At 46.3% G+C, this 21,096-nt stretch overlaps 1 protein-coding gene across 2 annotated transcripts in view; it reads right to left on the minus strand.

Moving 5' to 3' along the window:
- ACOXL (acyl-CoA oxidase like) overlaps positions 1-19,451 on the minus strand; it is a 549,975-nt gene extending 530,524 nt beyond the window's left edge. For both annotated transcript variants that reach the window (XM_088477381.1, XM_088477382.1), the window contains exon 1: positions 19,168-19,451. In XM_088477381.1, coding sequence (XP_088333507.1) covers positions 19,168-19,295 — 128 coding nt within the window. In that variant the 5' untranslated portion in view covers positions 19,296-19,451. The remainder of the gene's footprint in view (positions 1-19,167) is intronic.
- Between the last annotated feature and the right edge of the window lie 1,645 nt (positions 19,452-21,096).

Genomic DNA, 21,096 nt, shown 5'->3' on the forward strand with positions numbered 1-21,096 from the left:
GCACATCTTCCATGGCTCCTTAAATGTTCCTGGTGGCTCCTACATTTCACTGATTCACATCTAATTTCTAAGTTATTTTTGCCAAAACCAGCTAGTCACTTAAATCTTCATGATCAGGATAATATTCACAATTTCCAATAATAAAAGCCATACAGAAGCTTATAAGGCTGCTCACCTTAAAGATGGTATTTATGAACTTCCGATCAGCTACATCTGCACACTAGGTGAATAGGGGTTGGGTATGAAATCCCGGCGGTCGGGATGCCGCTGGTCAGAATACCGACAGCAGCATCCCAACAGTGAAAATCCACACAGCGGTAGGTAAGTATACTACCATTACCCCTAACCCCTACCCTAACCCTCCCTACCCGGTGCCTAACCCTAACCCTCCCCCTAGTGCCTAACTCAAAAACCTAACCCTCCCCTAACCCTTGATACTTACCTTCGTGATGCTGGCGGTCGGGATACTATAGCCGGGATCCCGATGTCAGGGCCGTAGGGAGAGTGGTGCGGCCGGTGCCTCCACACAGGGAGGAATCCTCCAGTGGCACCGGCCACACAATTCCCGACTCCGGAGGACTGCAGGAAGAAACCTCCGGCAGTGGTTCACGGCGCACCAAGAACGTCGGCGGAAGATCCCGTCCGCCCTCCACCCCCTGGATGGAAAGGAAAGCGCTCAGGGGGAGGAGGGGGGCGGTGGGGGAGTGAGAGGAGCGGCATTGCTGCACAGGGCACACTGCCGCCCAGATACAGCGCTGCCCAATGCTGTAGGGATTTCGGCGCTGGAATTTAGACCGTCGGCATCCCGCATGCAGGAATGCTAACTACATCCCATGAATAGAGAGAAAAAACCATGTCTACAATAATGACACAGAGCCTGATTGACGCAGTACAAGCGGCTACGCAATTCGTCCATCTAAAATGCTAATGTAGCAGGAGGCATCTGATGGAAACAGACACCTTCTTGCTACATCTGTAATCCCAGCACTGCGACCTAGGTCGCAGCCTGGGATCACCACCACAACCATCACAACGCTCGATCACAATGGTTGCCCCTTTGGCCAGGCTGCGGTAGCTGAAGCCTACCATAGCCTGAACGGGTCCTGGCATCTTGCGAGGCCAGGAAGTCTGCGTCTACCAATGCAGACCCTGGCCTCGTCCATCCCGTTAAATGGGGGCACACACACCTGTTTCCGGGAACGCTGCCCAGGAACTCCCCTGGTCCGCCTCCAAACGCTGCAAACTGAGAGGCAATGCGAGCAGACTCGCAAATGGAGGGCCGCACATGTGCACTACACATCCTGTTCATGCGCAGTCCTCCAACAATCGGATATGTGTGCTAACCATCATGTTAGCGTACATCTCCAAATCAGGCACACACAGACATATTGGTAGGAAAAAGGTCAAGTTTATTTAATTAATTATTTATTGAATGGAGGGAAAAGGTATGGTGGTGAAAAATGAATCTCCCTACACACAGTGCCACCATCTTGCCCAAATAATCCTGTAAAAGGTCTAGAAGGGGTACAAGTTTAACTACCAGCTCATCTCCAACAACTCAATAAGAGCAATTAAATTCGTAGTGTGGCGATGTGCAGATGTGTCCTTATACATCTAGCTTGAATACACCATGCAGTGCAACTTGCCTGGCGTGAGTATGTCACTAGATTCCGTGCTACACTGCTAGCACCGATTCACATCTTGTACATCTGTGTGCACCCTAGTCTGTATATGAAGCACAATGGAATTAAGGCCCTGATTCAGAGCCGGTCACTCTGACAGAGCGCTCGCTCTGAATCAGGGCCGGTCTTTTTTTTTTTAGAATGGCCTCCTTGCCGCTCGCATAGCTGTGGGTGACCACCCACAGCTATAGCGAGCGGCCATGACGATGGTCGCAATGGTCAAGACCATCGCGACCATCGGGCTTGCGACGAGACCCTTGTGGTAGGGTCTCGTTGCCACAAGCCCCAGAGAGATTTTGGCTCTAAAAGAGCCGGAATCTCTCCACTGACATCACTTGTGATGTCAGTGGGGCCGGCCCCAAACGGTAGGCGTTCACATGGGAATGCCTCCGTTTGGGCAGCCACCCCCCGGCCCGCCCACCAAAGGGGGTATGCTGTCTCTCAACATCGACAGCACGCCCCTTTTGGTGCGAGATCCGGAGAGACGGATTGCCTGTCGCTATCCGGGTCTCGCGGATGCGCACGACGGAGCCAGCTTAAGTCGGGAGATGCAGCTTACTGCGACTAATGCCTGGAGCTTAGTCAGCCAACGGAGATCCTGGCTTATTCCCTCCCCTGCAACGGTGGCGACATGCTGCCCCCTCCCCGCCCACAAACGTCAGCAGACTGTCAATCAATGACAGTCTGCGAGCGAGTTAGCAGGACCCATAGTGTGTACCTAGCCTAAGAAAATGCAGAAATTCAATGTAAGACAAATGTAAGGGTAAAAAGGAAGTTTCAATCTTAATATTGCAGTCAAAAAAATGAATAACCACTGATTGTGTTGCCCACTGGGCCCTACAATACAATGAAGAGACATGAACTTCCAGAGTTCTGCATTTTTAGGCTAATTTCAATCCTTCTTGACAGAAACATATGGCTCTTGCAAAGACACTTTCTTTTAGCTGCCCATTCTTCAAATGTCTTCCAGATTTTATAATAAACACTGGAAATGGAGGAATCTCTAGCGATCTAAAAGTTTACACTACTGCTTTAATAAAGTTTGTGCTCCATCTCCAGCCCGCGAGGGCCCACTCTTGTGAATTTTAGATGGGTCCTTGGACCAGCAAGTCCGGAAAATGAGCAAACTTCATAGTTTCTCCATATTGTTGAGCAATGCACACCATGGCTAATCTAGTGATAAGACTATTACAGTACTTCACCTTTTTCCCGCAGGCTTTCTGAAGTGATGGAAGAATATGGGGAATTAGAGGTAATAGGCCAAGAGAAAGTCCGTCTTCTGAGACGACCCTGGGCAAGGTGCCAGCGAAAATTGACCCTGGGCAAGGTGCCAGAGAAATCACTGTATTGCTGAGAACCTTCACTACCAGGGCTGCAATAAGCCTCCAGTTATGTCCAAGAATGACCAGCACATCCCACCACATTGGCAATCTTTCAAAGAAGCCTTTTGCCATAATGCCACTGTCCATAATAGACACTGGTACAGACGATTTAAAGAGGAATGTGACCAGGAGAAAAGGTTAGGTAATACCCCTTTCAGATCGCAAATGGCAGGTCGCACCCAGGATTTGTGCACGAGTCCATCCCGGGAGCGACCTGCCTGGGACCCCTTTCAAACTGGTGGATCGACCCCAATAATGTCGGGTCGATGAAGCCAACAACATGACACATGATGAGCCAATGCTTGGCTCATCATCGAGCACATGATGAGATCATCTCCAAGCGCCGGCTCTCCCTATGCAGTGAAGGTGACCCCGGTTGCCTCGACCCTGGTTACCCATTCACATTGCACCACGAGCCGGGTTAAACTTGTGTTCAACCCTGCTCATTACCCAGGTTGAAATACCGACCCTGGGACATTTCAACCTGGCCCTTTCAAACTGCGCGGTCACTCGGGTTGTTGCGCATTCATGTGCAATAACCAGGGTTACTTGATGGCAGTGTAAACTGCCCTAATCTCTGTAAACAGAAGAACAAACAGATTGAAAGTTGAAGGAGAGGCTGCAGGTTTTTTTCATTTAATTTGAAAGTGTTCTTCTATCCTATAAGGGACAGAGGGAGCTATACCCAGACATCAGATGGACAGGATGTTGTATGCTGGGTGTTTTGGGGGGGTTCTTACATTTACAAACTATTTTCCTTTTATTATATTTATTACTTTATTACTTTTACCCTTGAACAACCAGAATTAGTGTAAAGCTGAGTACACACATCAATTGATCGGCCAGTATATCGTGCACCCGTCTGCCAGTGTGTACAGACGATATGTCTGTGAACAACGTCATTCACAGACATATCGCATGGCCGTGCTGCACATATCTGTCAATCGGCAAGTGTGTACGGGCAATCAGCCGAGGGGTGCAGAGGGGGGGGGGGAGCCGTTAGCGGGTACTACTTACCCGGGTCCGGCACAGCTCCCCATCCACAGCAGCCCAGCACTGGGAGACTGTGAGCAGTCTCCTGTGAAAAATGCAGGAGCGATCACGCTGGTCGCGCCCCCCATTGGCTGTGCGCCGGGCTGAGGGGCACACAACGCCCCCCTCCCCAGCGCAGCAAATGTTTTTTTCGAAGGAAGCGTGGCCACACCTCCCACGATTAGGCCATGCCCCCCCTACCGGCCGGGACCCGCTGCAGCATGCAGATGATGGTCGTTGTGTGTATGAATGACCATCAACTGCAGATATATCTGTCAGGTATGTATCCACCTTAAGGCTAGGTACACACCAAACAGATAAGAGGAAAGTTCAACTTTTTCTTTGAGACACTTGCAACAATCTTATGGACATCCAATTTCCTGTATACACACTATACAATTAACTTTCCTATCTGAACAATGAATGTTGTTGAGGTGATGTCTTTAAATGCACTTTGTCGGGCCGTCCATGTACACACTGCATTTATAGCCTGATATCGGCGATGAATGTCATGCAGAACTCCTGATGTTGGAAGCTAATCTGACTGATTTATGAATGACTATCAGTCATCAGCCAGAATACAGTAAGACAGAGCAGAGCAGGTAACTGTACATCTTGGTAAAACCATGGTGCACTGCAGGTGGGGAAGATTTAAAAAGTGCAGAGAGATTTAAGCTAGGTACACACTAGACGACTTGCAAGTTATGCAATGTTGTCAAGGATTCCCCTGAACTCCCAGGCAAACGATCTAGTACATACATACTGTGCAATCTAACAAACGTCCAAACAATATATCTTGCATAATTTGGTGGTTAGATCATCAACTACATAATGTAACCATATTGCATGATCGTTCGGTAGTGCGTACGCAGCGAATCGTTAAGATCTGAAGACGCGACGAATGACGCTGCAGGAGCGCGCATAGTGCATACACACTTGACGATTTGAACGATTTGTCGCTCCGATGCAGCGGAATCGGCCACATCGTTCAAAATATCACCTAGTGTGTAGGGGCCTTGAAATTTGGGAAGGGCATGTCCAAACTGAAATCTAAATTCCAGTGTAAAAATAAAGCTATCCAGTATTTATCCCACATGCAAAAAAAATTCTATATTTGCACAGCTTGCATTGCGGCATGGTTGTCCAGGTACACAGCTCTATCTTACGCAGGGCCTGATTCACAACGGATCGCAATTCTGTTTATTGCTAATATCAGCGGTGCTATGTGAATGTTTGCTTTCCCATTGCGATCGCATCCTATCATAAGGACACCCACTTCCCCTTACTCACATCCTTATACTAGGGGAACATAGCGAAACGGTAACATCAAGTAACATTGGACCCATATGCACGCTAACACAAGCCCTGACCTTACTCAGAAATTGCTAACATCCATGAATGCTATTAGTGCTTTGGCTGCTTATGGCCACGCAGTGGATATTCATGCACGCCCCTGCAACGGCGTTGAAACGCACTTGCACGCCTGCGTTCGTCCGACCAACCCCCTGTCACCACCCACAAACTACACTGCCTGTCAATCACTCTGTTCTGCATACCTCTGCAATCGAGCCTCTGCAATCGCACTTCCGATCGCAATTGCTAGTCCGCGCACGCGCACTGCAATGCATACGCATGCACAGAACACAAACATCGACCGTTTGCGTGCGTATTAGCAACTGCGTTCCCTGCTGATTCAGGCCCTCTATTCTCAAATCTGAATCAAACCCAGTGTGCAATAATCGGACCAACCACCCGAGAACTGACTCATCAGCCCAATTATTGCAGAGTGTGTACTTTGCTTAAGATGATATCTGGGGGTGTATTTACTAATGTTCGATTTTGAATATTGTGTTATTTCACATTCGATTTGCATTCGGTTTTCATTCAATTTTGCCTTTGGAGATTTACTAAAGGCAAATCCAAATGTCAAATCGATCATAAAACCGAATCCCACTCAAATTCGAATATAGGCAAAACACCGGTCCAGTACTTTTACATAGACCAACATACAAATCCCACATTTACTAAAAACAAATCGAACTCAAAATCAAACTTTAAAGCCCTAAAATTATAGGCCTGCTTCATGCTGGCGATTTTAGCATGAGCAGGCATGAATTACACAGATGCATGCACAGATCAGTGAGATCCGTGCATGCTTCTGTGTGTAAAAAGGTTGTAAAGTGTTAAAAAAAATTTAAAAAAGTGACGTGGGGTCCCCTCCTAAAAGCACAACCAACACCAGGCTTTTCACAGCCATTACTGGTTGTGAAAATACGGGGACAAATGACGTAGGGGTCCCCCGTATTTGACACAACCAGCACTGGGCTCAGGGAACTGGTCCTGGTTTTAAAAATACAGGGGGACAAAAGATGTAACGGTCCACTGTATATTCCAAAACCAGCACCGAACTCTTTCTTGCAGGCCTGGGCTGATATCCCGGGGCTATCCCCGGCACCCCTGGCAGGTGGGTGCAGGTTTGATTGTGTGTAAAAATAGATTGAATAACATTGTCTTTTACAGGAGAACTAGAGGTCCCAGCAAGCCTCCCCAGCATGATGATACTTGGAGAACCACAAGTACCAGCATGCAGGACATTAAGGGCACGCTGGTACCTCTTTTTCTCTTGCAAAATAAATATTAAAATAAACAAAAGACACACACACTGCCGATATATCAGTCCATTGCTCCGTGTGTACGGGCGGCCAGAGGATGCTTGTTCAGTGTGTATGAACAACCATCATTTGCAGATATAGCTGCAGATCAGTCGATCTGCAGATATGTCTTTTAGGTGTGTACCCAGCTTAAGAGAACATGGGACCTCATTCAGAGTCGGTCGTTGTGGCCGCACGGTCGTACACCACCAATGTTCGCAAAACTGCGCATGCGTAAAGTTCGCAATGCGCATGCGCAAACTAGCCGCTACGATCAGAAATTTCTCTCTCCTTGAACACAGCCAGGTCGGTAGTTTGAGTGACAGAATGAGGCGTTTGGGGTGGTAACAGAGAAAGGTGCTTGAAAACGGGGGAATGGAGATCCGAACGAAGGCGTGCCTAATTATGCGAACGGCGTTTTATGGGAGTGCATAATTAACAAAGTAGTGTCATGGCACACGTGACATTGGTGGTTTGTACACTGACCTGATCGTAGTGCTTAAGAGAGGGTATGGTCAACCTTAAGCTCTACGACCAGTTCCGATGGTTACCGATGGTCTCGATTAATCCTTATATGGCCGGAGATGACGTGTAATGCGTACGAGAAGGGGGCGTATTTTTTGTCTTACGGCCGCATCCTCCCCTTGGTCGGCCAGCTAACGATCCGATCTTAAGGACGCAACTTGCGAGTGCATCATTTGCATATCCGGCCCCTTTTCCCTTACGACCGTGCGGCCGCAACAACCGACTCTGAATGAGGTCCATGGTACTTTAGCACTATGAACAGATTACTCACAGTGAAGGCTATGTTAAAGCGACCAGGACCTGCACAGAAAGACGGGCCCCATTCCCACAAATGTCACCATTATAGTTTGTTGAATTCTGTGTAGTCTCAGTATGCAATATGGTCACTGTGACAATAAAGGCAGTAAGCAGTCAAAGAGTTTTTAATTTTCGCTGGGCTCTTTTATGCCTGGTGAGCACAGGAAGCGGTAGATATGTTACATTCCCAATCCTTATGGTGCATTTGCACGGTCAGATTTCTTGGTCGATATCGTTTACCTTTTGATCGTTTAAACCAACCTGATTTTGCCCCCTCAAACTACCAAACGATGCGCGGGCACGTATGGTCGATATCAATATCGACCATCGCCCGTGCATGCAGGCCAACCTGGTTGATATCGACCACGTTAGCCTGGTTACTATAGGGACCTTCGATCGTTGATCGAGGGTCGTTATAGTAGTTGGGGGAATGGAGCATGTGCTGGATGTTCGATAACGATCATCCAGCACATGCTGGTCGATCAGACAACGATATCTGATCTGACCGTGTGTGCGGTGCATTAGATGTACACTTCAAAACTGGCAGCAGAATAGAGTGGGAAGTGTGGATTCAGAGGCCCTCACCACATCGGTCCCAGAAGCCCCAATGATTACAGATACACCCCCGCCCTGGATAATTCTACACACACACATTGTTATCCAGAAAACTCTGTAGTGGCAGCTGGAGACACACAGGAGAGGAAAGGAGAGGAGAGACCCCTCAGTCTGGCATTTGCAAGGTCCAATAGTGTATAATAATACATGTTTTAAAGATGTTTTAAAGTGGCAATCATTTAAAAGGCAAAATCAGCTTGGTTTAGCCTTTTAAATGATTACCACTTTAAAACATTGGCCAGACACTATCACAGATGCCTGCAAGTCACAAGCTATTACATTTAACCCCAATAAGTATTTAAAGAGTCAATAAAGCCAATGTAATATTAATACATGTCAAAAGTTATGTATTACAGACCTAAACAATACACCTGAAATAAATATAGCCAATTCTCTTTTTCAATTCTGTACAACAGACTAGTATTCCTAGGATAAGGTGGTTTTGTATCTTACATCATTATGAGCCAGTAGAGTGCAGAGAAAGGATTGTAGACTTAGGGCCAGGGTCAGAGATAGACGGATTTGCACAACCACACACAAGCAGCAGTGCAATTCCGTCCATCTCACATGCAAATGCAGAAGAAGGTGTCAGACACCTCCTTGCTGCATTTGCGACCCCAGCACTGCAACTGATGTCGTAGGCTGGGATCGCCATAGCGACCATCGCAGGCTGTGGGCGCTTAAGCTTCCCACAGCCTGACAGGGTGCAGGTCACTTAAAGCTGGGTACACATTAGCCGATATGTAGACGATATATATTGTACATCGGCCAGTGGGCCTGATTCAGACCCACTCGCAAGCTCTATGTGCTCGCAAGCGGGTCGATGGCCGGGCAGTGCGCACGTGCCCTGTGCGCACTGCACATGAGCGAGCCCCGGAGCGAGCGAGAAATCACTCGCTCCGGGGCTCGCAACAAAACGGGGCGGCTGTCAATGTCGCTCGACAGCTCGCCCCGTTTTGTAGGCGGGGAGGGGGGGTGGCTTGCCAAACGGAGGCGTTCCTGCCGGTTGAGGGCGGCCCTACTGACATCACTCGTGATGTCAGTAGTTGAGCTTCCTGCTCTATTAGAGCAGGAAGCTCACTGGGGCTTGTGGGAACGAGACCCTACCACAAGGGTCTCGTCGCAAGCCCGATGGTCGCGACCATCACCTGGCCGCTTGCAAAAGCTGTAGGTGGTCACCCACAGCTTAGCAAGCGGGCTGGAGGCCGGCTCCAAGAAAAAAAAAAAAACGCCCTGATTCAGAGCGAGCGCTCTGAAAGTGTCCGGCTCTGAATCAGGGCCACTGTGTACACACTACTAACGACCAAGAGCGCTTCTGTTTGGTCGGCAGTCGCATCATCAGATCGGCCCTACATGTAGATCAATCTGACAATCCAGCTGACGACCCTATGCAGCGGGATGCAGCTGGTGCCGATGTATAGTATACGGAGGTCGGGCACCGGATCGTTTAATGTGTACAGGCTGCCCGATATGTCGGTCCGTCAGCGATGTGGTCATCCGTCGCGTTGCTGGGTACACACATTATTAAGTGTGTACCCAGCTTTTTAAGAGGAACCTGCATCCACCGACACAGACCCTGGCCTCGCCTCTTCCGGAAAACAGGGGCGACACCCCCTGGATTCCTTGGAGCGATGACCAGGCAATCATGGGGGGTCTGCAAGTGAGATCGCAGGACCCATTCTGCACATGTGCAGAACGGGTCTTGCGCAGACGCAGACCCGTCAACATCGTCTGTAGACATTATGAAAATGTCAACATTCTGTCAGTGTAGCCATGCTGAATGTCAATATTCTGATTATTGATATTCGGATCATGTCGACTACATGTATGTACACATATAAATATTGTAGTTTGGGTTTTATAAAAAGGCAGAATACTTTCTATGAAACTACTGTACTTGTTAATTGTACGAGATCCACACTTGAAACAGAGTAGCCACCTGTCCATGTTCTCCGTCCACTTGTTAGTCCAGTGAGTCAGTTATTGGCTTCATAAGCAATGAGGGCAATTTAATTAAACGGGAGTTTGGGAGCGCGAATTTGCAACTTAAATATTATACAGATTGCAACTAATTATTTAATGAAGCGACCTGCACATCTCACAATTTAATTGTTAATGGCCATTTCTGGGAATTGTTAGCAATATCACCCTGAAAACCCCAAAAGTGCCAAATAACACAGAACAGTATAAGACGGCGGTTAGTGTCTGTAAGCAAAGTATCGGATGTTCTTAAAATGTGTCAAATGGTTGATTTTTTTTTGATTTTTTTTTTAGTAATGGTGGTAAAATGGTATGGAGCATACACACGGTCAGATTTGTCAGATGAACGATTGAACGATTTGAATGATTGAACGATTTTTGACTGCATTAAAATGAATGGAATCGTCCAAGTCTGACTGCAAACACATCAGATGTCAGATATAGGCCCTCATTCAGAGCCGTACGCTCTGAGCAGAGCGCACGCTCTGAATGAGGGCCGTCTTCCATAACTATGGAGCGTCCTCCTGGACGCTCGTATAGCTGTGGGTCACCACCCACAGCCTATACGAGCGTGCAGTTTGATGGCCGCGATGGTCTTGACCATCGCAACCATCGAAACTGCGAGCCGGAGCCTGCGGTTGAGGTTTTCAACCGCAAGGCCCGGAGTGATTTTGGCTCTATCAGAGCCAAAATCACTCCCACTGACATCACTAGTGATGTCAGTGGGCCGGCTTCTGACGGTAGGCGTTCCCTTGGGAACGCCTCCGTCAGGGAGGCACGCCCCCGGCACGCCCACCAAAGGGGACGTGCTGTCAATCAACATCGACAGCACGCCCCCTTTGATCAGACACAACGAGCGAAGGAAAGTCCTTCATTCGTCGCGTCTGGCGCATGCGCACGACGGAGCTCCCTCCGTCGTGCGCATGCTCAGTGCAGAACATTGACCCACTTGCGAGCGGACAGCCGCTCGCGAGTGGGTCTGAATCAGGCCCATAGTTATCTGACCATCAGGAACACGCATCGTTCAAATCGTTCATCTGACAGATCAGACAGATATGTCAGATTTTCCTTCAGATATGAACGATTGAACGATTTTTTAAATCGTTATCGTTCAGATCTGAAGAAAAATCTGACCATGTTTATGCACCAGTAGGCAGAAAAGTGTTTAATTTCCTTTTCAGTGTTTTAAGACAAGTTTGCAAAATGTTGGAAAACTTTTTAACTCACACCTGCAAGTTCAAAAGGACTTTCCCATAACTGCAACACCCCCGCATACCTGTCCCACATCATTTACCCTATTTCTGAGCATTTTAGAGAAATGCACATGATAAAGACAGTATGGGTCCTCTTGTGCTATTTAAATGTCTCTAAGTGCCTGATTATTCATTGTCAACAGTGTACCAGAGGTTCTGCACTGGGTCCTGACATTTTTTACTTAAAGGAAAAAAAAAGATGTCCCCCCTTTCCCATGCTTAGGGAGGTGTGGAAAAAACGTGATTTTGCATGCGCCCGGCATCTATTCTCCCTGTCGGCAGCGCTCGGGGGCTGCCCGGCGTGTCCATAAGTGCCGGGCATGCCCCCAAGAGTGACAAAAAGGGGACACTTCTTATAGACACGCCCCCTTTTCAATGGCCAAGTGTCCTTTCTAGCTCCGGCACCCTGCCTGTCGCCGGAGCTAGAGTGAACACTATATATCTATATACAGCATACTTTATATATAACTTAGTTTGTTTGTATATATGTTCACGATAAACTCAAGAACTACTGAACCGATTTTGATCGGGTTTTCACTGAAATGTTCCTTGAGATCAGCCGAGTAACATTGGCTACACACACTAATCCTTTCTCCTCATCAGAAAGCCATTACAGAGATAACATACTGGGATGGGGCCGGTACACACACAGTTACAGCCGTCTCCATGGTAATGCAGGAAGTGGCCGCCAGGTGGCGCTGTGACTCCTCCAGCTCCCTCAGGCTGCTGTGGGGGGCGGGGCCAGGGCATAAGTCGGAATCTTGCAAGGTCTAAATGCAGCAGTGGCATCATCCTGTGCGGGCAGCGGAGGTGAGGGGAAACCCGGGAAAGGGACTGGAGACAGGTACCATGACTTACTACCCCCTCATGTCATATATATTCTGTGCTCCCCTCATATACAATGGGGCAAAAAAGTTCATTGTATGATATTTAAACAATTTATTTGTATATTCTTTCTTAAAAAAAATATTTGGACAATCAAAAAGTTTAACTCAATACTTTGTAAAGTAACATCGGTTGGCAATTACAGAGGTCAAACGTTTCCTGTAGTTCTTGACCAGGTTTGCACACACTGCAGCAGGTATTTTGGCCCACTCTTCAATGCAGATCTTCTCTAGATGTGTCATGTTTTGGGGCTGTCGCCGGGCAACACGGACTTTCAACTCTTTCCACAGATTTTCTATTGGGTTGAGGTCTGGAGACTGGCTAGGCCAATCCAGGATCTTGAAATGCTTCTTAGTTGCCCAGGTGGTATGTTTGGGGTCATTGTCATGCTGGAAGACCCAGCCACGTTGCATCTTCAATGCTCTTACTGAGGGAAGGAGGTTTTGTTCCAAAATGTCACGATACATGGCCCCATTCATCCTCTCCGTAATACGCATCAGTCGTCCTGTCCTCTTTGCAGAGAATCATCCCCAAAGCATGATGTTTCCACCCCCATGCTTCACAGTGGGTATGGTGTTTTTGGGATGCCACTCATCATTCTTCTCCCTCCAAACACAGCGTGTGGAGTTTATACCAAAAAGTTCTATTTTGGTCTCATCTGACCACATTACATTCTCCCAATTCTCCTCTGGATCATCCAGATGGTCACGGGCCAACTTTAGACGGGCCTGGACATGTGCTGGCTTAAGCAGGGGGACCATTCGGGCGCTGCAGGATTTGAATCCTTGATTACATAGTGTGTTACTAATGGTAACCTTTGTGACTGTGGTCCCAGCTCTCTTGAGGTCATTCACCAGGTCCCCCCCGTGTAGTTCTGGGCTGATCCCTCAACGTTCTCAAGATCATTGATACCTCATGAGGTGAGATCTTGCATGGAGCCCCTAGTCGAGGGAGATTGTCACTGATTTTGTATTTCTTCCATTTTTTAATAATTGCGCCAACAGTTGATCTCTTCTCACCAAGCTGTTTGCCTATTGCAGAGTAGCTCATCCCAGCCTTGTGCAGGTCTACAATTTTGTCCCTGGTGTCCTTAGACAGCTCTCTGGTCTTGGCCATGGTGGAGAGGTTGCAGTCTGACTGTTTGAGGGTGTGGACAGGTGTCTTTTATACACTTAACCAGTTCAAACAGGTGCCATTAATACAGGTAACGAGTGGAGGATAGATGAGCTTCCTAAAGAAATAACAGGTCTGTGAAAGCCAGAATTCTTGCTGGTTGGTAGGTGTCCAAATATTTATTTTCCGCAAGAATATACAAATAAATTGTTTACAAATCATACAATGTGATTTCTGGAATTTTTTGTTCTGATTCTGTCTCTCACAGTTGAAGTGTACCTATGATGGAAATTACAGACCTCTCTCATCTTTTAAAGTGCAACAACTTGCACAATCGATGGCTGTCCAAATACTTTTTGCCCCACTGTATATACTGTGCCCTTCTCATATTATATAGTGTTCCCGCTAGGCTGTTTTAGCGGGGCGCGGCGCCCTGCCCTCCTTCTGGAGGGCAAAAAGCACCCTGCCCTCCAGGAGGAGGTCAAAAAGCGCCCTGCCCTAACAGCCTGCGGGAGCCGTTCTCACCCGCGGGACGCAGTGTCCTGCGGGTGGACAAACATGCGGTGACCCGGTCACCGCCGGGGAATAGACGCCGGGCGCATGCGCCCGGCGTCTATTCTCCCTTTCTGCAGCGCTTGGGGGCTGCCCGGCATGTCCGTAAGCGCCGGGCACGCCCCCAAGTATGACGAAAAGGAGGACGCGTCTTATAGACACGCCCCCTTTTCGTAACCACGCCCCCTTTTCGGACGCGTAGGCACTGCTAGTATATATGTATAAAATTGTAGGCACTGCTGGTTTTTTAAAAAAAAATACATTTAAATAAGTATAAATCTGAAATGGATTGTATCTCTAATAGTTAATATATCTGGCTGTGATAATAACCATCATTTTGGCGCGTTCTCTAAACAACCATTCATCTCTATTTTTATTACAAAATACTTATTTTAGACATAAAACTACTTTAGAAAATGAATGCTATTTTTTACATATTGTGACATTTTGCTTTTATTAAATGTTAGGGTTGCATTAGATTTACATTTTATAATAAATAAGTATCTAAATAATTTAGATTTGTTCATTTTAAGCACAGGTATATTTAATGGTGTCCGCATCACTCACTACTCAGTCCAGCTGTCTATTTTTATGCATCCTTCCCCCACTTACCATTGACAAACTGTGGCATTGGTCATGGTGATTCATTGCTTCAGCAGCCTGTTTAAATGGATCCCTAATGACTACTTGATGTCACTAAAGACAATAAGTACTTATTTCTGATTCTGGTCCATTACAGTAAATTGGAACAGGGATAAGAACATGGAATAGTTTAACCAATTAAACGGCTAATATTTTTTCCAAAAACCTTTCCGAAATTTACAGTTTTTTTATCAATGAATTAGGTCAAGAACATCTATTTAAAACGTATCCAACACTTACGCTAGATCATGCTCCAACTACTCATACATACAAAGGCTTGTCAGACCTTTTGCTTCGACCACTCTGTTTCTCTTTCTTTCTTTGTTCCTCTTTGTTTCTAGTGTTATACTTACAGTCAAACCCCCCCCCCCCCTCCCTTTTTTTTTTCTTTTCTTCTTGCTGGCTTCTTTTTGTTTATATATGTGTACCTTGTTGTACTAAATAGGCACAATTATTCTGCAAATACTGCTTTGGTTTGCATCTTGAAATTGTCCTATTTACTGCTCTTACCACTGTGCTGATTTGCTCCTCTTTACAATGTACCATTTTTAATTGTAGCTGATGTTTATCTTTAAACTATAGATAAAAAATATTTAAAAAAAAAAAGGAAAAAACCTTATCCAACACGATTTTATTTAAAAAAAAAAAAATATATATATATATATATATATATACTGTATATATATATTTTATATTTTTTTATTATTATTATTATTTTTTTAAATACAGTATACCAAACAAATTTGTATTTTTAACCTATACAGTGCATGAACTTGAACTTTTAAACTATTTAATAATAATTGGTGATATGTAATTGGAGATCCCGTGTCAATATTCTTAATCAAAACTGGGTCACCATAATCAAAACAATCAATGACAGTAGGCCTCATTTTGTTTGAGATATATATAAATAGCAATATTTCCAACGTATCCATACATCAATATTTACCGATACTATGGGGCAAACTGTGGCGGCCGAGACTCTAATATGTTTATATATCCTCTGTGGCTGCTCCTCTCTGATGCAGCCAGGTATACATTGGTATACAGAGAAGTGGCGCTGCTGACTTTACATTTCCCGATCGGATGCTCCTCTCTGTAGCCGCCAGGTATACACACTGGGGGCAGCACTGGATTTATTAGCGGCTGCTCCTCTCTGCAGCCACTGGGTGGGAGGGTGCCACTGGGATGCCAAGTTACTGTGGCCAGCACACTGGGGGAGGATCCAAGGGCATAGAGGGCTCGGGAGGTCCCTCTGAGATTGGTGGCTGCTGGAAGATTATCTTCCGGCAGCCGTCCAGTGGGCATCTCTGGCTAGTCGCATCAGATGCAAAAATACCAGGGAAAGCCCGGTCTGGTGTGGTCACATCTGATGTGACCATGCCAGGCAAGTGGTTAAGTGACAAGTTATTTATCCATCAAAAGGGGATGCGGTCAATATCCCGACCGAGGGGATTCCGGCGCTCAGAAAGCTGGCACCTGAATCCCGACACTTGTCAGAATCCCGGTGCCGGCATCCCGACTGCCGGTATCCCAAAGGTGAGTATCAGGGTTGGGGAGAGGGATAATGTTAGGGTTTAGGGTTAGGCACTAGGAGGAGGGTTAGGCACTAAGGGGGATGGGTTAGGTTTAGGGTGCGGGGAGGGAGAGATTAGGTTTAGGAACTAGGGTGGGGAGGTTAGGGTCAGGCACTGGGGAGGGAGAGTTAGGGTTAGGGTAGGGAGAGGGGGGGGTTAGAATACATACTGACAAGTGTCGGTATTCTAACCCTGCTGGGATGCCAGCGTCGGGATTCTGACTGTCGTCATCCTGTACTGATTCCACTACAGGCTTGATGCGTAGTTATAAATAATTGATGCACGCAAAAAAAGCAGCACTGAAAAAATTACTTATTTACGGCCATAACCTGAGAAGCGCACATTGGAAAATGCTTGCAGGTCTGCACCAGTACCATGTGGCCTGGTTTAAATCAGGTTATTTTTTTATACATTTGCACCCACAAATCAAGAAAAAGAGGATCTATATAAATAGCGCAAACACACCACAGCATCCTATGAAGTACCAGGAGCCTTCACCAACAAAACCTCTTATAAGTATCCAAAGATATAAAGCGTATCCACAAAGGCCCTTGCAATGAGTTCTACATACAAAGGTGATTCCTATGCCAGTCACCCAGAAATAGGTATATATTTATGGAAAAGTCTTACGCTTCAGTTATAAAGAAAGTTTTTCTTTTCTCCTTACAAAGACTAATTTGATTCTCCATATTTTGTGATAAACTTTTGTTCATATGATGATGTTAAAGGTAAAAATATATCAAGCATTTAGCCACCACATGTGGGAACATCCTGATGGAAGCTAGCTTCTAGGATAATTCAGCCATATTCTCTAATCCATTAAGATGGAACTCTTAAAATAAACACAGGGAATTGCAAACCAAAAGTGCAGTATAGCCTTCAAAACCTTCACAATATTATTATAATGCACTCATATGAAATAAAAATAAAAATATATATCCACCACACTTGTGGGATCCTCCTGGTGTGGTCTTGCTTCTAGGACAGTAGCTGGGTGGATGGTAATCCCTCCAGGTGTGGAACAAGTGCCGGCTCCCTGTCTCACCCTTTCCGGATACTCCCAAGCAAACTACCCTCAGTAGTCCTTCAGTTATCAGCGTCACCTGCCTAATGCATTTTGGATCTTGCGTACTTCATCAGAGGCATGGCGACAGTGACTCTAAAGTATCTTAATATACCCACCCTAATGTCTCATTATCAACAGCAGTTGATAATTTAACAGCCGCGATTCCGGGTAGTCCGATTACCAGAAGTGACGATCCGTCCTCCCGGATCATGTGACCGGCGCACTTCAGGTTTATGCGTTCCAGATGCGGGTCACCTGCGTTCCAAGCTGCGCTCCACAGTAATGATTCATAAAAAATCCTCTTCTTTCAACATCCAGACGGTAAATCTCCTTATAATCAATGGCAGGGGATCTAATGATTGCACACAATCCAAAGGTGGTTAGCACACCTATAATAATGTATTACCAGATGGAGGCAAACTGAGAGTCTTAGATGATCTCAGCGTTCCTCTTATTGTCAGAAGGTAAGTGGAACAATCCAATTTTTTAACCCCAATTTGCTGCAGTTTTTAGGGTGAGGATTTTGATATGAGTCACCTCCACAGTCAAATAATCCCAGACCCTCCAACATGACCCATGAATGAAGCGCCGGTTTCTCCCCTCCAGTTGCACATGGTCTTGTCAGATTCACGTAAATATGTATATGCATGCAAAGAGCCAATTTGTGTATTTAATGATACACAAATTGACATACTGTATATCCAACTCAACATTGGGGACTATGGAGCAAAATCTATAAATTTAGCAATCTTGCAGACGGTGTGTAAACTACCAATTTTATTTAAGGCAAACTTCAAATTTTAAAAGACGTCAGCAGAATTTATTTGATAAATAAACCTCTCTGTGTTGTCACTGCTGCTGTTGTCCAATTAAAGGTGCGTACTGGGCGATAAAGTGGACGACTGAACGATAACGATATCGTTAGTGTTCAGTCGTTCACTATATCGTCCATTTTTTACACCAAAACGATGAACGATAACAACGATGCGCATTCCCGCGGGTCTTTCGTCATTGTCGTTCATCGGACAAACATGCAGGCCAACCTGACAATATCGTCAGGTTGCTGCATGTTGGGGAATGGGGAAGAGAGCCGGGCGCTGAACGATATTGTTAATGATATCGTTCAGCGGGTGTGCTCAATGTCATGAACGACATTGAGCACACCCTGCCCGGGAACGCACTAGACGATATCGCTCAGGGAGCATATCGTCTAGTGTGTATGCTCCTTTACTGCTGAGAGCTTGCAGACTTTACTTTCTACTTAAGGTGGTTGCTCACTTCAGGTTGTTGGTCAATTTAGCACTGCTCCAGCATGCACCCTTATATAGAGAGTGTTCCAGAGAATGTATATAGCTTTGGAACAGAACATGGAATATTTAACCCTAAAAAGTCTATTTCTTAACTAGTTTCCAATGAAAAGGCAGTGAAAGTATTTCTGCAGTGTCACATTTCTTCATACTTTAAACCAGTGTGTGTGTGTATATTTTATACACTTCTATATAACAGTGTGTGAATTCTATACACTTGTGTAATTTCCTTTCACCTCTGACCCCATTTATGCCTATAATGATAGTGTGTAATAAATCTGTACATTGGAACCATTTATTTGCTGCTTGGAACAACCAATGTCCCTAACTGGAACCTCATCAAGTGATACCGAGTCTGCATGTAAGTAGTCTCACATACCTGGGGAGTAGGTATGGTTCTCCAGTTGCACTACAAGCTTCAGTATGCCTTAAACATAGCATGCTGGGACTGTTAGTCGTGCAGCTGTTGGAGAGCAGCAGGTTGCATCTTGGATATAAGTACGGATCCCCTAGACAAGTGCATACAGTATTATATTTTATTATTCTATAAAAGGCCCTGTGCATGCCCTATGGCACAATCCCAGCTGCCAGTGCACTGCTAACGGTACCTCTGCTGGAAGAGGGGGCTCCCGGCGATCTGCCTCCGCAGCTCATTCTTCATTCCCCAGAAGTCTCCGTCCAGGAACCGGGACATAGAGCCGTGGCCAATGCCCAGATCCGCAGCATCTCTCTCCATGCTGTGAGCAGGCAGTGAGTGAGCTGTACAACGACTGGCGATGACCACAATGCACTCTCTCAGGCGCCGCTGGATCTGTCACTGTGTTACTCCCTATACCAGGGTTCCAGTTGTTCTGTTGCCTTGTGCTGGCTGTGTGTAGGGACATGCGCGTCCCCGCCACTGTACGACCGGATCTGGGGAAGGATGGTGAGCGCGCTCCCGGCAAACGTGCCCGCGCCCGATTATTTCACCTCCCTGGAGCGCGCGTTCATTTGAGTGGTTATGTTTTTTAATTGATTTGTTTATTAAAAAGTGCATTAACTGTAGCCGTAGAACGATGTATTTTATATGAGAACATCGAGTCTTTGACAACCAGAAGAGTTACCAACAGCACCTAGATTCTAGGCACAGACCGATGTTTTAAAGTTTGTCCTAGGGAATTATTGGCCCTTATTCATTCATTCATTCATTCTTTCTCTTTCTTTCTTGCTCTCTTTCTTTTTCAGTAATGCTCAATTGCATAATGAACATCCAATATTTCAGCATGCTTTTCTATTTTTCAATATTTCTGCATGCCATATACGTTTTTTTTACCAGGGCAGATTAAGAGCCACAAGGCCCTGGGCCTCTCAAATGTCCCCCATTTAGCAATACAATCCCATTTTCCTGGGACTCTCTCTGTCTTGTGGTGGTGGGGGGGTGGAGATGGTGGTAGCACACATCGCTGCTCTGCAGAGCAACGGGAGAATAGATGCCATGCGCACGGCATCAATTCACAGTGTAGGGGGAGCCTGGGGGCCAGATGCTGGGCACGCCTACACAGTAACATGAACGGGGGGTACCGCAGTGCTCCACTCCTTTTTACAGAGGCTCTGCCCTTTATCAGATACTCCCCCCCCCTTCTTCAGCGAACGGAATATCCCGCCTTGTAAAAGAGATAAGTTGTGAGGTATTCTACTGTGAGATGCGGAGGGGCTGGATGTGGCCAGTGCCATGTGGGTGTCTACAACCCCTACACTCTGAGCTCCGATGTCTCCCTAAATATGCAAAAGTAGAAAAATTGCGCTGTGTGAAAAATATACAATTACAGCTTTAATACCTCTGATTTATGGCGGACCGTGTGGCCAGCTGGGCTACTGGTCATCATCATCCTGTTGTGATGATGCCTCTATTTTTATGTGGAGGCCTATGGTTGTAGTACCATCCGCCCCACTGTTAATTGGCACCCTGTTTCTCACCATGTATTTATTGGCAGATTCTGTAGGTGTTGTAGGTGGCAGCGGTGTTGGAACTTATTCCACTTGGTAGATCACTTATTATTATTATTATTATCCTTTATATGGCGCCACAAGTGTTCCGCAGCGCCTTACATAGTACATAGAACTAATAGGTGAACAAGAAACAAGTAACTTACAGTACATTACAGTGCAGGACAAGGACACGACTTATATACATAGCTGAAATAGTGATTAAAGCACTCACAATGAGCTGCCGGGAGTTGGCGGTCCCGTGTTAGGTGCCCTAATGGGGAGTAGAGAGTAGAAGAAAATGTAAAGAGAAGCACATGAGGGAAGAGGTCCCTGCTCGTGAGAGCTTACATTCTAAGGGGAGGGGCAGACAGACAGGCGTGACACAGAAGGGGAAGATAGGAAGGAAAGAGCACGAGGTGGGTTAGGATGAGTGCTGGAAGGCCTTGATGAAGTAGTGGGTCTTGAGAGCCCATTTGAAGATTTGTAGAGAGGTGGAGAGTCTGATGGGGAGAGGGAGAGCGTTCCAAAGGTAGGGAGCAGCACGGGCAAAATCTCGGATGCGGGAGTGG

Source organism: Taudactylus pleione, unplaced genomic scaffold, assembly GCF_031769625.1.
Source record: "Taudactylus pleione unplaced genomic scaffold, aTauple2 ptg000201l, whole genome shotgun sequence".
In the NCBI taxonomy this organism is placed as follows: Eukaryota; Metazoa; Chordata; class Amphibia; order Anura; family Myobatrachidae; genus Taudactylus; species Taudactylus pleione.